At 45.0% G+C, this 17,366-nt stretch overlaps 1 protein-coding gene across 1 annotated transcript; it reads left to right on the top strand.

Moving 5' to 3' along the window:
- The first annotated feature begins 752 nt into the window (after nucleotides 1-752).
- Nucleotides 753-13,068, top strand: mboat2b (membrane bound O-acyltransferase domain containing 2b). The gene is made up of 13 exons (XM_085246184.1): nucleotides 753-1,000; nucleotides 2,861-3,006; nucleotides 3,790-3,867; nucleotides 4,293-4,388; nucleotides 4,473-4,528; nucleotides 4,603-4,657; nucleotides 8,678-8,861; nucleotides 9,061-9,253; nucleotides 9,429-9,532; nucleotides 10,702-10,766; nucleotides 10,857-10,989; nucleotides 11,138-11,289; nucleotides 11,546-13,068. The coding sequence occupies exons 1-13, from the start codon at nucleotides 911-913 to the stop codon at nucleotides 11,715-11,717; spliced, it is 1,524 nt and encodes a 507-aa protein (XP_085102310.1). The 5' UTR covers nucleotides 753-910; the 3' UTR covers nucleotides 11,718-13,068.
- Nucleotides 13,069-17,366: the final 4,298 nt, after the last annotated feature.

The following is a 17,366-nucleotide window of genomic DNA, read 5'->3' as shown; positions in this document are numbered from 1 at the left end:
TTTTTTAAAAGTTGCCTCAACAAAAGGGCACTTTGGGCACCCACCAGGAAAGGGGCGAGTGCTCAAGCCCCTCTAGCCCCCCCCCCCCCCCCCCCCCCCTCTGCACGTGCCTGCTGTACTGCACAGAATACTGCATGCAAAAGGGTTACCAGAAATGACCAAAAAGCACCAATGAACGCCACAGTAAATCATTCCTACCTGTGGCCATCTCTCCTCCTTCTAATACAATGTAAACACTACAATAGTTACATCCTTTTGGCACACACTCTTTCTTACTCTGTAATGTTTCTGTCAATTTGTTAATATTTATTTATAATCACATATGTCAACCCTGAATATTTATTACTTGGTGACTTGTATTGTATACATTATGCTATTTCTCATATCTTAACATACTGTATTGATAAATAGTCTAGTTTGTTTTTGTTAATGCTACTGTACTGACACAACTGTAACCCATATAATTTCCCTAGGGATTAATAAAGTATTCTGATTCTGATCAAATCAGGAATGGCTCTCATATACAGTAAAACACCTTCAGTCCCTCAATTTTGAGTGCGACCGACAGACTTTTTTTTAATGAATGAATTTATTAATTTATTAGTTATTGATTCCTGTTTTGCCAGTTTTATCCTTGAAGACTTAAACGATTAAAAAAGACTTTGCCTTCAGATGCGGTGAGCTGTGTGTGTGTTCTTTAGCCAGATGCCAACAGATGTTTCTGAGACTGATCTGAAGAGAAAGCAGCAGGAGGAGGAGGCAGACGGAGGGGGAGAGGAGGAGGAGCAGAAAGCAGAGAAGCACGCGCAGACGCACGGGCACGGACCTCCGGTGGATCACGGAGCCTCCGCCGCCTCTGCGCAGCTGCAGCCGGTATCAGAAGCAGTACGGTCGGCCTAACATCGGAACTATGGCCGACGACGGAGCTCCATCCACGGCCTGCACAGGCTCCAGCCTTCTGCAGCCGCTCAGCGAGCTCACCGACCTGCCGCTGGACCAGGTAAGAGCCGCCGGACCTCGGCGGCCGCCGCTCCGGAGGTCCGACACGGGGGTACAAAGAGAGGCGAGGACGGGGAAGGGAGGAGGGCTTTGTCCGTAAAAGTAAAGGGCGGAGGCCTCGTGCAGACTCCTGCAGCTGTGATGGATGAGAGGCTTCATGCTGCTCATTCACGTAAGGAGGAGGAGGAAGGGGATGTAGCTGTGCGGACTGTTCCTATTGTGATGATGATGAAGGGGAAAGGCATGTCGGTGGTGGTGGGGGAAGGGGAGGGGGGGTGATCTCTCACCCGTGATGCTCCTGAGGCTCCACCTTTCCTCTTAGGTTTCGTCTGCGCTGGGGTCAGGTGTGGAGCTTCTCTGACGCAGGTGTGGCTCAGGTGATAACCAGGCACAGCCATGACCTCCACGTCAGCTCCTGATTGGTCATTCCTCAGTCCAGAGCTCAGAGGGGGTGGAGCAGCTACTCATTCAGCAGATGGTAGATCAGAGTGTGGTTGTGTGGACCTTCACCAGGTGATCCTGGTGAGCTGCTGCACACACCTACCCTCTGACTGGCTGACAGCCAGGCCTCTGGAGCCGGTTCAGGTGACCAGCTGCCTCAGTTTACTAGTTTTACAGGGAAGTACTGATGATACCAGTATCTCCTGTGGGCTGATGTCATTGTGTGTGAGTCTTCAGAGAAAAATCCTGTTTCTACACCACACAGCAAGTTTCACGCCTCTGAGTGGAGGCTCTGGTGTCACTTCCCTCCAAGGCAGGAAGTGGGCACTGCCAGAGGTGCTCCGAGAAGCAGGCCGGGGGGTGCGACCCTCACCAAGGTCGCTCCTTCTCAAACAGCACATTTCATCTTCTGCTCGACCGTCTCTGATTTTCATAAATATTTATCGTCCATAGTGTGAACACACGGCCGCTGTAACCTTTAAACAGTTTGTAGATACTCTAACAGTACAACAGAGAGTATTACAGAGAACTGTTTGAAAACTGCTGCATCAGCAAACTTTCAGGCCTTTTTCACACATTCAAACATGAAAATCTCAAACCTGTAAAAGATCAAAGCCAGAGTTCTCGCTGCTCCTTATTCCCATCGTCCTGACTCAGATGTGTACTTTGGGACAGGCACAGTAAAACCTGCCTGAGTATCATTTAGGTAGTTTCAAGGCGTCTTGTAACGTCTTATATTTCAGGACACTCTGATAAAAACTTCACACTGTAAGAAAATACCTCGTGACAGTGACTCAGTGATGAGTACTTCGACTTCACAGTGTTGCAAAAAAACACAAGAGAACTTTGAAAGTCAAATTCTGAGTTTTGAAGTACAAAGAGACACAAAGTACTGCAGGTGGTGATATCATTGCTCTGTTTACAAACACTCACAATACCACACACAATACTACAAAAACTGACAGCGCTATTGATACTCTGACATTACTACAGATATTAGTCAGATAGCACTCTGATGTTATTTTCTTAGTATTCTGGTATTAGTCTGTAGTAGACGGTGACTGGACAATAACATGGGTGTTACTGTGCTAATGATGATGAAGATCCTCCTCCTCGCCTTCTTGCAGGAGGAGCTGCTTGGAGAAAAGGGCAGCCATTTTGTGCTTGTGTTGGTTCTGAAAGAGTCATGTGACACCTCTCTCACACCCAGGAGGGGGCGGTGGCGCTCAGGTTTGGTCCCCTCAGCAGGAGGAAGGCAGGATTAGCCAATGAGCATGCAGCACCCCTCTGTGAAGGTGTTAGAGAAGGTGAGGGGTCAGCCTGAGGGAGGCGGAGCAGTCTAACGGTGGGCGGGTCTGCCCTCTCTCACCTGGATGTACTGAAGCACCAATGAGGTGCTGTCTGTTTGCTTCACCTGCAGGTGAACTTCGTAGCGTGCCAGCTCTGCGCTCTGATCTCCGCCTTCTGGTTTCGTCTCTTCCTCCATCCCAGTAAGACCAGTCCCATCATCCGGCACGTGGTGGCCACGCTGCTGGGACTCTATTTTGCCATGTTCTGCTTCGGCTGGTAAGACCAACTACGACTCAGGATCAGTAAAACTGAGCTCTCCAAAGTCTGACTTATCCTAAAATTGAACTCTGATAGAGGTCACACGTGCATCGCTCATCTCACCTGTAATGGAAAAATTACACAATAATGATTGTCAGGAGCAGAAAACATCAGATGTGGCTGGACTAAATAAGAATCCGCTGTTAGAGCAGCTTTGCATGACTCGCAGTCATAATAATCCTTCTTTCATTTTCTCGCCGTCTGAAACAACTTTTAGCTCCTCTCCCCCTTTAAGAAAGCTTTCTTCTGATTCGGTCTGTGTGTCAGATGACCCTAAAACAAACTCTCTATGACATCATCCAGATCCCAGAGGGAAAAATGCTGTGACTGACTGAGTGTTGAGGGCAGCCTGAGCGTTGGCTCACAGAGATTACTGTTTGTACACCAAGCTGATTATGTTTAATGTGAGCATCCGTCACAGGAGCAGCAGGGGCAGGGATAGCTCAGTAGGTAGTAGGTAGGTAAAGTGGTCGCCCCATGATCGGAAGGTCGGCGGTTCGAATCCACTTAACGGCTACCCTGAGGTACCCTTGAGCAAGGTACCGTCCCTACACACTGCTCCCCGGGCGCCTGCTTAGTGGGCTGCCCACTGCTTCACTGAGTGAATGGGTCAAATGCAGAGAAAAACAAGTAATTTCCCCATGGGGATCAATAAAGTATCCATTATTATTATTAGACACATCACGTGTTCTGGTCAGCTGGTGTCTGGAGATGACGCTCTGTGTTCTCCTTGTTTTACAGGTATGCTCTCCACTTCCTGGTTCAGAGCGGACTCACCTACGGCATCATGATCCTCACCGGAGTCGAACACATGCACAAGTGAGCGTCACACACGACATGCATTAAAACGCTGCTAACAAGCCATTAACAAGCTCAGGGTTAATGAGGAAACCTTTTATCACCTTTGATGTCAGGAGAGCAGCTCACAGTCGGACCTCTGTTATTTCCAGCTCTGTGAACATTAGGTCATGCATACTGGCACAAAAGGACTTCCACAGATTCTGATGTTGTAAAAGTAACAATGTGCTCCTTTCAGCCAAACAAACATGACTGCACCAGGTGTTCTGTCCTCAAAAGGATGCAAACTTCAGACTGGTGAAGGTCTTAAACCCGTGGAGCTTCACATGAGCTACAGCCAGAAACCTGAGTGAGCCAGATCATCACAGAGGTCCTCAGACCTCAGTGAGGCCGTCAGGACCGCCGACCCCAAGTTGAATAACAGCCTGTTCTCTGTGTTTTTCCAGGTACTGCCTAGTGGTGGCGCTCACATACCTGAGTCTGTGTCAGATCACTCGAGTGTACGTCTTTGACTACGGCATGTACACCGCCGATTTCACAGGGTAACGCCTCCGCTCTGTGGCCCATTCACTCCTAAACGCCTCTCCGTGTCCAGGCTCTAATCTCTGCCTCTGCCCTCTCTGCAGCCCCATGATGGTCATCACTCAGAAGATCACCAGTCTGGCGTTTGAGATCCATGACGGTGAGCTGCACTCTCAGACAGGCTGTTTTCCGTAAATCCTGCAGGTTTTACTGTCCACTCTGTGTTTCTGACAGGAATGGCTCGGAAGGAGGAACATCTGACGGCGGGACAGAAGATTCTGGCAATAAGGTTTGTTCATGGTAGAAACATTATTTACTGGAACAGAAATCACTGTGTTTAGGCAGGAGGGTGGAGCTTAAGACAAAATCCATGCCTCCATGGTAGACACTTGTCAATCAAAGGTATCTCCGCCCTAATACTTCTCCCTAAAAGTAATGCAACTTCCTGCTGTACTTCTGTTCATGCAAAACAGGTTTAGTATGAAAAAATAGCTTCACCTAAACTAAAAACAAAAAATACTCGGCTGAGTCACTTTTACTGGATCAGTCCTTCAAAACTCATGACATAGCGGAACCCTTTGAATGGTCTTCTTCCTGCTCTTAGTAGATCTTTGCATGAACAATCCTCATTCTGTGGCCTTCATTTTTCATCACGTTATCGGCAGTGTTGGAGTTCAAAATTGTTGATTCTGCTCGTCTGGACGTTTCGTCACTCATCCAGGTGACTTCTTCAGTCTCAGCTGACTGCATGTTTCCTCAACCTTACAAACAGTACATTTACACAATAACTGAAATTAGCCACTAAATGAACAATCAGCTGTGAGGTCAGTTCCTTGATCATTAATCAATCAATGGTAGGCAGCTCTGAACAGCACATCCAGAACACCTTGGATTTTATTGAGAAGGTGAGAGATGTCATTATGGAGGCAGATGAAACAATGGTCTCATACAATGTTACATTTCTCTTCACTTGTGTTCCAGTCACTGAAGCGTTAGAGGTAGTTCGTAAGACATTACAGGATGACCCCAACCTTAGCAACAGGACCACTCTCAGCATTGACCAAGTGTGTTTACTTTTGGAACTGTGTCTTAATTCCACCTATTTCGCATACAAGGGTCAGTACTACAGTCAGAAACATGGGTGTGCCATGATTTCCCCAGTTTCACCCACTGTGGCCAACGTGTACATGGAAGAAGTGGGAATGAGGGCTCTTTTATCCTACTATGGAACATCACCAAGTCATTGGTTCAGGTATGTGGATGAAACCTGGGTGAAAATCAAATCTCAGTACGGGACGTACCACAATTCATGGATCACATTAACTCGATGGACCAACACATCAAATTCACAAGGGAGGAAGAGCTGCCATGATTAGTCGACTAGTCACGATTACGTCGACTATCAAAATCGTTGCCAAGTAATTTAATAGTCGATGCATCAATTTAAGCTTTTTAAGATCCTGCAAGACACAGGAATAAGTAGTAGGATTTAAGAGTGTAATAACGGACTGAAACAGAAGATGGCAGCAATGCATCTACAAGGATGCCAGCTGCCGTTAAACGCCAAAGAAGAAGAAGAAGCAGTCTCCGGTATCATAGCTGTGTCCAGATTCAGGGACTGCATATCTTCGGAAGCCACATTTGTAGGCAGATTATGTGACAGCGACGTAACGAAGGCTGTCACAATTTGAAGACTCCTCCAAATGCGACCTTAAGCACTTTGGCAAAATTACGTTCATCTGTTTTATAATGTCTAATAAGCCTCATAATAAGCACAGTCACTACATGACTGAAACACAAGCTTAATCTCTCTATCAATAAAAATAGTATACACGTATGCTTGAATAAAAACAAACAGGTGATATAGAACACTTTTATTTTTATTTTAGCATACACTCAAAAATTACAATAGACAGCTGCACTTTTGTAGGCCGAGTACGTAAAGGTGACGCAACAAAGGCTGTCCCAATTCAAAGACTCCTCCAAATGCGGTTGACAAATGCGTCCTGCTTTTCCCCAGATTTGAAGGATGGGTCAGGTGTATCCTTCGTAGCCCAACCTATCTCAGAATTCACAGTGTGGCCCAGCCAATTTCCAGTTTCCAACAATGGTGGCAGCTACTTAGTTTTAATATCACTCTTATTGCTCCTTCTGGGTCACAAAATAAACTTTTAAGATCAAGTCTGGACTTAAAGAAGTCCAGACGCTTTTCTTTGCAAGCTCCTTTGACTACGATGACCTGGATGATTGATTAGAGGATTAGAGGATCATCAGGGGGTCCTTTTGTCCCTCTGTGGGGGGTCACTCCCACTAGGTTTATATCTGGGACTCTCCACCATTTGACCTTAGAACTGAAGAAGCTTCTCGGATGAGAGGTGAAACGTCTTCAAGTAACTTAAAGAAGTCCAGACGCTTTTCTTTGCAAGCTCCTTTGACGACAATTTGCATATTAATGATCATAAACCAACCTCACAGCAAATTGTTCAATCAGTGGGCTGGTTTCAATTATTGCACAAATCTACTGTTTATAAGATTAGGGAAACCTGCAGTCAACTGAGATTGAAGAAGTCGCTTGGATAAATGACGAAATGTTTCCCCCACTAAAAACGTTACATCCAGATGAACAGAATCACCTTTTGGGATTTACCTCCCTGGGTGATTTAGCATGCATCAAGACAGTGTTAGAGTTGTCACTCAAAAAACTAATCTATTGCACATTACTTGTTACTTATATTAAAAGTAGTGTTGTATGTTACTTAATTACTCACTGAAGAAAGTAATTTCTTACACAACCTGTTACATTACCTCCATGTCACTCCAACCTGAAGCACAGTCTGATAATTATCAATGAACAGTGTACACCTGAAGCTACAGTCGCACACTGACACAGATCTCTGTGCTAATGAGGACACACACACTCTTGAAGTTTGAATAAAAGCAAAGTTAAAACGAGCCAAACAGACTTCAGAGCAGTCGTCATGGTGATTCTGCTTTAGAAACATGAACAGGTAGAACTGCCTTTGTTAACCTATTGAAGTTCAGGGTCTGGCTGCTAGACTGGGGTCTGCATATACTCCACTCTTTCATCACTCTTAGGTTCTTGGCTAGCTTAGCATTAGCATGCTGTCTGTGCAGATGTTAGCTAAATATCAGACATGATAAATGGATATGTACTTTAGAGAGCTTTTCTAACTGAGGTTTTTACTACAAGTCTCACTATGCCAATCACATTAGCTCTTTGTTCTGTGTTCTGGTTCTCCTTTACTGTCTCCCCTTCATTGGCTCCATTAAAAATCCAGAATTTAAATCCTGCTCCTCACATTCAAGGTCTTGAATAATCAGGCCCCATCTTATCTTAACGACCTTATAGTATCATATCGTTAGAGCACTTCACTTTCACACTGCAGGCTTACTTGTTGTTCCTAGAGTATTTAAAAGTAGAATGGGAGGCAGAGCCTTCAGTTTTCAGGCCCCTCTTCTGTGGAACCAGCTTCCAGTTTGGATTCAGGAGACAGACAATATCTCTACTTTTAGGATTAGCCTTCAAACTTTCCTTTTTGCTAAAGCATATAGTTCGGGCTGGATCAGGTGACCCTGAATCCTCCCTTAGTTATGCTGCAATAGGTGAAGGTAGCTGGGGAATTCCCATGATGCACTGGGTGTTTCTTCTTAACTCACGTCACTCATGTGTTCGTACACCTCTCGCATTAAATCATTGGTTCAATAAAAAGAGATTAGTACAAGAAACTGAACATTATTTATTGACATACAGAATTTAATGAAACCATTTTGCATGTACTCTGATGGCCCACCACAGCAGAACAGAATCCCAGCAGTGATAGAAATTAGGGCGTGTGAAAACAGATCTTTCATATACAACTTGTTCATTTATTATTAATCTCTGGCTCTCTTCCACAGTGTGTCTTTTGTCCTGTGTTCCTCCCCTCACCCAAACCAGTCACAGCAGATGGCCGCCCCTCCCTGAGCCTGGTTCTGCTGGAGGTTTCTTCCTGTTAAAATGTAGTTTTTCCTTCCCACTGTCACCAGAGTGCTTTCTCATCGGGGCTCATGTGATTGTTGGGGTTTTCTCTGTTTTCTTTGTATTCTTGTAGGGTCTAAGTTACTGTAAAAAGCACCTTGAGGCAACTGTAGTTGTAATTTGGCGTTGTATAGATAAAACTGAATTGAAAATTGAATAGTTCTCCATGCCTTCTTTCGGAGCACGGCTGTTTCCATAGCATACAACATTCACAGGAGTTGCCAATAGAAAGCATTGTGGTGAAATGGTCTTAACCCTCTATTTATTTAGGAGAATGCCCAGTCTGCTGGAGTACTTCAGCTACAACTGTAACTTCATGGGGATCCTGGCTGGCCCCACCTGCTCCTACAACGACTACATCGGCTTCATCGAGGGAGCCCCTCGACGCTGCAGAGACTACAAGGATGAAAGGAAGTCCAGCAGCAAGCTGAGGCACAGTGAGCCCTCCCCAAACGTAGGTCGCATGACTAAGGTATACCTGTATTTACAGTATGAGCAGTCGCCCCCGCTTGACATTAAACAGAAAGCAGGTTTAAGACATTTACCGTTGAGACGTTTAAACTGAGGAGCGTAATCCATTTCTTCTTTTGTTCATGATTGCTGACTGAATTTAAGACATACTGAATCTGAATGAATACTATGTTTCTCCACAGATGGAGGTCGTACGTAAGGTCACCACCTCCTTCTTCTGCCTGCTGGTGTTTCTGTCAGTGTGTAAGGTTTTCCCAGTGGAGCGAAACATCGACGACAACTTCATTGCCAACACACCTTTCTATGCTCAAGTGGTTTACCTGTACCTGTCCATGCTGACTACCAGACCCAAGTACTACTTCGTCTGGACGCTTGGTGGGTGGCTGAAATCTGCTTTGTGCAAATAAACTTTCATGTGCTGCTTTAGAGAAATTGGATTAAAATCAAAATCTAACCGATCATTTGTGCTGAAATGAAAATGCTGGGTTCACTGTTAGCACAAACACACTGTTCATACCTAAATTTCTGACCAGTCACATCTGTGCTACAGCTGACGCCATCAACAACGCCGCCGGTTTTGGCTTCAATGGTTACGACAGTGACGGCTCTGCTCGCTGGGACCTCATCTCCAATCTGAGGATCCTGAAGATTGAGGTCAGGACCATCACAGACCTGGACAAGTTTACGAGTAGGGATGGGTATCGTTTAGGTTTTATCCGATATCGATGCCAAACCGGTACTTTTGAAATGGTGCCGGTGCTTAAACGGTGCTCAAACCGGTGCTTAAATTTGAATTTGAATTTGAATTTGAATTTGAATTTGAAAGAATGGAGAACACAAAATTGGTCCAAAAACCTCTCATTTTCAGCTGTTTTTTTGTAAAAAGATAACAATGTTAGCCTTTTTTTATGGCATCACTCTTGGCTGGAAGCAGTGCTTAATCAATGGAAAAAACACAAACTTTGTCCAAAAACCTCTCATGTTTAACTGTTTTCCACTTTTTCTTTGGTCATTTTAGCCTTTTTGGCCAGGGTGAAGGGAGTATCTGCCATCAAACAAGAAGACAGCCGCATGTAGCTATGATGATGTTTGCTAGTTCACCTTACATGCATTAATTTGATAACGCTGTTAGCCTACTCAGCGTAAATTACACACGGACAACATTAAGCTACTCACGCAGAGAAGAACGGCTGCTGCTGCCATCATCATCCGTCATCATTTCTGCTACACTGGCAGGGCTAGGGGCCAGGACTCTATTCTTCGGGTTCTTGGGGGATGTTGCTAACTCAGGGTCCGATAACAGGCACCACACCCGCAGTAGATGTGCACGGTGTGAGGTCTCACAGCAAGCTATCAAATACGGCGCATTTCTCGGCTTTTAAAAAAAAAACGCTATGCGTCGCCAGGTGTTTCATTGGATTCGAGGTGTTACCTCCTTTGCACAGTATCACAGTATCAGCTTAAAGCACTTGTTGCAGGCTGCTGAGTTTGCATCTTTTGCTGTGAAGTACAGCCAGACTTTTGACCGCTTTGCCTTGGTCATTTTTAATCTGTAGCTCTGCTCTAAAAGAACGTACGTACCTGGACCCGCCTACTATCCTCGGAAACGTAAAATGATTGGCTAGAATCTAAAGTGTATCACAGCTCAGGAAAAAAAAGCACCGAAATAAAGCACCGAAATGTGCACTGCTTTTCGGTCTGGTTACTACCGTTTATGTCAGAACCGGTGCCATAATGGCACCGGATACCGGTACCCATCCCTATTTACGAGTCACTAAAATGGTTTGATAACATCAGTCTAATGGATCTCTGTCTGCTTCCAGTTTGCCACCAGCTTCAAAGTTTTCCTGGACAACTGGAACATTCAGACAGCACACTGGCTCAAAAGGTCACACTCAGTTACCTGATCTGGAATCTGTACCTGGCATGTGTAAAAATGACTGTTTGTGACCTCTGACCCCTTATCTCTGATTGACAGGGTGTGTTATGAGCGATGTCCCTACCATCCGACAGCAGCCACCTTCATCCTGTCAGCCATGTGGCACGGAGCCTATCCAGGATATTACCTCACCTTCCTCACAGGGATCGTCATCACGCTGGCAGCCAGAGCGGTGAGCCGCTGTTAGCTATTAGCCGCTAGCTGTTAGCCATTATCATTTAGCAGTTAGCTGTTATCTGTTAACTGATGTTGCTGCTAAGCCTTTGAAATGAGACCTGTGTCCATTTTAGCAGTCATCCATGTTAACTTCTCATCCTCAGGTCAGACACAACGTTCGACCATACTTCCTGCACTCCTCTGTACACAAACTGGTCTATGATGTCATCACGTGGGCAGCCACTCAGATTGCCATCTGCTACACGGTGATACCTTTTGTCTTGCTGTCTGTGGGTCCATCCATGAAGTTCTACAGGTCAGTAAGTCAGAAAGGGTTGACCAAAGTTTAATCAAGATTCAATCCAGGTTTAATGCATGTTTAACACAGCTTTAACCCAGGTTTAAATCAGGTTTTACCAAGGTTTAATATAAGTTATTCCAGGTTTAACCCAGATATATTTCAGGTTTACTGCTGGTGCAGCCCAGGTTTAAACCTTGTTTAACCCAGGTTTAATTCATGTGTAACTTTGACTGCTCATAGCAGCATTTCTGAATTTTCATCTTCTCTGCAGTTCCTGGTACTTTAGCCTCCACATCGGCTGCATTCTGGTCGCATTCGTGCTGCCCGTCAAACGGAGGAATCTCCCTCTCAAAGACCAGCAGAAGAGCCCAGTGCAGGAATCGCTTCAGCGCCACCTAGAGGCTACAGACAGGACCTGCAGCCAGAAGGCGAAAACCACATGAGACAGAGGACAGAGAGCGATGATGTGACATCATGCATTACATGGACGTGTACAGAAAGTGGGCAGATGGAGCTTCCTGCTGGCTGGGTACAGAAACATGATGACGATTACTTGGAGTCATAGGGAGGGGTATGGAAACAGGCCCCGTGTTGTCTTCAAAAGGATTCGTGACTGCTCAGATTCAGACAGATGTGTGGTGATGGAGGATTCATGTGTATAAATACATACAGTGTAAGTTGACATGGAGCTGCTGTGTGGGAAGCTGAGCTGCCCCAAACTCTCATGATCACCTGTGTAGTGTTTCTTTGTGGTTAAACACCTGCTGACTGTTCATCTGCAAGGAAGAAGAACAAAGGAAGGACGGGAAGAGTGGCTGGATGAGTGAAGCATGCACAAATGGAAGTCAGGCAGGTTAAACCACAGCATGACAGTGTTCACAGGGGCCGATAAAGGTCCACTCAGCAGTCTTACCCGTTTGGGTTTTTGCAGGTGTTACCTGGAGAGGGTGGCATCACGTTTACATTAGCAGATGTCTGAATCAGGTGATTTATGTCATTTCATTCCAAGCAGTCAGGTGTTTGCAGATTTAGCTCGAAGATTAAATGAACTGAAAGATCAGTAAGGGTCATATGATCATCTTTCACGTTAAAGGAGAACCATTGAGCTAACCTGCAGCTCTACTCAGCTGTATTACCCTCCAATGATTCAAAAATAATAAAATAAAAAAAACAACAACTTTACTTTATTTAACTCTGGCTTCTCAGCTCAATAAACTCTTTTAGCTCCTCTCTCTTTAAAGTCATCCTTCTTTAAAATCCCACTTCCTTCTGATTGGCCAGCTTCTGAAAACCCACTGAGGGGCAGCACTCTGTACCTGTGAGCTGTGCTGCCCACAGGAGATGACCACATAAAGAAATCTAATGTAATGACAAAAATATAGAACAGCGTTGAAGCTGAGTGCTAAGAGCAGGCTTGAGACTAGATTACTTTACGTTGGGTTACTTTAGATTACTCTGGATTACGTTCACATGCTAGTGTTATTACTTTGACCTTGGGCCATGTTTCGTATGAACACATGCTAATATTATATAAGAAAATAAAGAAAGTGCTTCGGGTTGGGTTCATCGTGGTTCTGTAGTCTGGTCTTCGGATCTAGGAGGACGTTCCGACAGGAAGTGCTATGCGTTTACTGCTGTGTGTTTTTGTAAACTGAGGAAAACACATTTCTGTTTCCTGTTGCCATATTTGTATCGTCAGTGTTGTTCCTGGTGGAGATGTTCTGGGACACAGACACCTCTCTGTGGGCTTCATGGTTTTGTAAATGTGAATTAAAGCTGATTTTTGACACCTGACCAAGTGAACATGTGTGATTGTTGCTGGGATGGGTGGAAGTTTGAGTCTGCACTTTAAACTTTGGCAGGCTGATAGGAATCAAACTAGAGAACAACTCTGTTAATAATTCCTCAAATATCAGGTCATAAAGTCGCTGGGTGATGTTTGTGGTTCAGAGATTTCACCAGCACAGCATTAAACCCACAAACATGCACGCACAAACACTTTATTTAAAGCTATCACTCAGTGGATTTCTATCAAATACACCAGATGTTCTGCTATCCTCACACACTCCGGCCTTTCAGCCTGAGCTTGCATTTTCCTGCTTCTTCCTTAATTCTGAGTTAACCAAATGTTCCACTGCACTAACTTTGGCTTTTGTACAGGGGTGCAGTCTGTTACAGTATGTATAACCTCAGTAAGTATCTGGGTGCTTTACATAGTACAGTCATGACTGAAGGACAAACAGTCATAATAATGAATTGCACAGCCTGACATGCTCAAAATGTTAAACACTGAGATAAATGTGATTATGAGGCAAAGGTAAGGTTTATAGTGAGGCTGGACTCTGAGGAAGGAGAGAAGGACTTGTAGAGGCAGAGAGACCGAGCTGAAAAGGATGTGCAGCAGGTGAGAGTGACTCCCTCCCATGTGAAGGAGTTACTAACTATCCTCGACCAGCTTATAAAAGATGTGAGAACATCTTATTTTGCTGATTTGATTAACGACAAACACAATCCAAGGTTATTGTTTGACGCCATCAGCAGACTCGTCAGTCTGCTGTTCACGTCCTGTTCTTTGACTTTAAACCAGTTTCCTCGACAGATCTTCTCAATATAGTCTCACACATGGACGCTGTCATCCTGCCCAGCGGTCATTATCCCTCCTAAATTCATCAAAGGCGTTATGCCTCATCTCCCTCAGATTCTTTCTATTATGAATCAATCCTTTTTATCTGGCTGCCTTCCAGATTACAGCTAGCATCTTTGCTCTGCTGTAAAACCCTACTTAGATCCCACTGTTTCAGATACTCACAGGACAATTTCCAAACTCACATTTATTTCTGAAATCCTTGAGAAAGTCTGTCAGGTCGTTTATCGTTTAAATTCCAGTCCGGTTAGAGATAAACCCACAGCACTGAACCAGCTTTATTGACTAAGGGTATTCTAATACAATCAGATAAAGCTGAGCTTTCTATTTTAGTCCCGCTCGACTTATCTGATCCCCTGCTGATCTCAGTAGGCGCCCCCATTCCCTGGGCCTGGACCCCCTGCCCTTGGTGGGGGTCCAGGCCCATCCAGACCGGGACCCACAGCAGTAGCACCACCAAGCCCCACAGAGCCCGGGGCTCTACTCCCACCCCATCATCCAATTATCTTCCGGACTACATACAATGGGGCAAAAAAGTATTTAGTCAGCCACCGATTGTGCAAGTTCCCCCACTTTAAATGATGACAGAGGTCAGTAATTTGCACCAGAGGTACACTTCAACTGTGAGAGACAGAATGTGAAAAAAAATCCATGAATCCACATGGTAGGATTTGTAAAGAATTTATTCGTAAATCAGGGTGGAAAATAAGTATTTGGTCACCTCAAACAAGGAAAATCTTTGGCTCTCACAGACCTGTAACGTCTTCTGTAAGAAGCTTTTCTGTCCCCCACTCGTTACCTGTATGAATGGCACCTGTTTGAACTCATCATCTGTATAAAAGACACCTGTCTGTCCACAGCCTCAAACAGTCAGACTCCAAACTCCGCCATGGCCAAGACCAAAGAGCTTTCGAAGGACACCAGGAAAAGTATTGTAGACCTGCACCAGACTGGGAAGAGTGAATCTACAATAGGCAAGCAGCTTGGTGTGAAAAAATCAACTGTGGGAGCAATCATCAGAAAATGGAAGACATACAAGACCACTGATAATCTCCCTCGATCTGGGGCTCCACGCAAGATCTCATCCCGTGGGGTCAAAATGATCATGAGAACGGTGAGCAAAGATCCCAGAACCACACGGGGGGACCTGGTGAATGACCTGCAGAGAGCTGGGACCAAAGTAACAAAGGTCACCATCAGTAACACACTACAACGGCAGGGAATCAAATCCTGCAGTGCCAGACGTGTTCCGCTGCTGAAGCCAGTGCATGTCCAGGCCCGTCTGAAGTTTGCCAGAGAGCACATGGATGATACAGCAGAGGATTGGGAGAATGTCATGTGGTCAGATGAAACCAAAGTAGAACTTTTTGGTATAAACTCAACTCGTCGTGTTTGGAGGAAGAAGAATACTGAGTTGCATCCCAAGAACACCATACCTACTGTGAAGCATGGGGGTGGAAACATCATGCTATGGGGCTGTTTTTCTGCCAAGGGGACAGGACGACTGATCCGTGTTAAGGACAGAATGAATGGGGCCATGTATCGTGAGATTTTGAGCCAAAACCTCCTTCCATCAGTGAGAACTTTGAAGATGAAACGAGGCTGGGTCTTCCAACATGACAATGATCCAAAACACACCGCCCGGGCAACAAAGGAGTGGCTCCGTAAGAAGCATTTGAAAGTCCTGGAGTGGCCCAGCCAGTCTCCAGACCTCAACCCCATAGAAAATCTGTGGCGGGAGTTGAAAGTCCGTGTTGCTCGGCGACAGCCCCAAAACATCACTGCTCTCGAGAAGATCTGCATGGAGGAATGGGCCAAAATACCAGCTACTGTGTGTGCAAACCTGGTAAAGACCTATAGTAAACGTTTGACCTCTGTTATTGCCAACAAAGGTTATGTTACAAAGTATTGAGTTGTATTTTTGTTATTGACCAAATACTTATTTTCCACCCTGATTTACAAATAAATTCTTTACAAATCCTACCATGTGGATTCATGGATTTTTTTTTTTCACATTCTGTCTCTCACAGTTGAAGTGTACCTCTGGTGCAAATTACTGACCTCTGTCATCATTTTAGGTGGGGGAACTTGCACAATCGGTGGCTGACTAAATACTTTTTTGCCCCACTGTAAGACAATAGACACCTAGGTTGAGTTCATTCTCCACCTCTCCTATATCTCTCCCTCACCTGCAGAGTGAACTCCTGAAGAACAGAGACCTGCAAGGATGTAACAACCTCCCCGCCATTTGAAGGGACCCTCAGTTCTGCAAATGCACCAGAGGCCCCCCATGCCAGGGCTGGGCCCCCATGCACACACCCATCCACAACCTCGGTGACACACCACCATCAGGACCCAAGCCCCTGAGGCCCAGCCAGAGCCCCAAGCCCCCAAACCTGACTACCAGTCCAGTAACCCATGTCCGCCAGCACAGACTCTCCCCAAGCTCTGCTGCAGTGTAAGTTCTCATCACTCGTATGTAGAGTCCCACAGGGCTCAGTCCCTGGACCAGTTCTGTTTTCTTTACATACATTACCCCTGGGTCACCTGTCTAATGGTTTTAATGGAATCTCCTACCACAGCTATACAGATGACACACAGCTATACTTTTCTGTAAAGCCCAGCAACCTCGACAGCGTCTCCTGACTCAACAAATGCTTCTTTGCCATTACTGAGTGTATATATTCAAATTTCCTCCATCTCAGTTCCAGTAAAACTGAGGTTCTAGTGCTCGGCCCAGACAGCTCCTCTAAGGAGGTTAGCCATTGCTTTGCCCCCTTGCCAATAACATGAAATCATATGCTAAAAACTTTGGAATCATCTTTGACTAACTTTTACTCTCACACCTCAGAGCTCATCCAGTCTTTTTTCCTTCACCTCAGAAATATTGAAAAAATTGCACCTTTACTGTCATTCAATCATCTGGAAGCTGTAGTTCACACTTTTCTCTCACCTTGATCATTTTTGATCGAAATATCTGTAGAAGCTGGCGAAGGCATGCCTTCACCAGCTTCTACAGATATTTCAGAATTCATGTTGCACAATTCATATTAATTTAAAATCTACTTTAAAATTCTGTTACCAACATATAAATGTCAACACGGACTCGCCCCTGCTTATCCAGCAGTCTCTGAAACCTTGTCACGGCAGCTGGCCTCTGACCCTCTAACCAGGGTCTCTTAACTGATTTTAAAACCAGAGAAGATTGTGCTTTTGTGGTTTTTGCAATCAGGATCACTGTTTTTCATTTTCTTTATACGCCTGCTAAAAACTCATTTTTATAGGTTAGCTGTGCCTTAATCTTTTCCACTTAATTTTCACCCATAGTTTGCAACCCTGCATAAATGCATGTGTGTATGTTGAAATATGTATATTTATCTTTAATGTGTGGCATTTACTGAAACTGTGAAGCACTCTGCAACTCTGTGTTTTGAAAAGTGCTACACAA

The sequence above is a fragment of the Mchenga conophoros genome, linkage group LG15 (assembly GCF_057382185.1).
Source record: "Mchenga conophoros isolate Kocher_MC1m ecotype Shallow Benthic linkage group LG15, M_conophoros_male_GT1.1, whole genome shotgun sequence".
NCBI lineage: Eukaryota > Metazoa > Chordata > Actinopteri > Cichliformes > Cichlidae > Mchenga > Mchenga conophoros.
The sequence above is the reverse complement of the archived record's forward strand: the minus strand, read 5'-3'. Positions and strand labels throughout refer to the sequence as shown.

Coding starts and splice junctions, on each gene's coding strand:
- mboat2b (XM_085246184.1), top strand. CDS start 911: ATGGCCGACGACGGAGCTCCATCCACGGCCTGCACAGGCTCCAGCCTT. Junction 3,868..4,292: donor GGAGTCGAACACATGCACAA/GTGAGCGTCACA, acceptor GTGTTTTTCCAG/GTACTGCCTAGTGGTGGCGC. Junction 4,389..4,472: donor TACACCGCCGATTTCACAGG/GTAACGCCTCCG, acceptor CCCTCTCTGCAG/CCCCATGATGGTCATCACTC.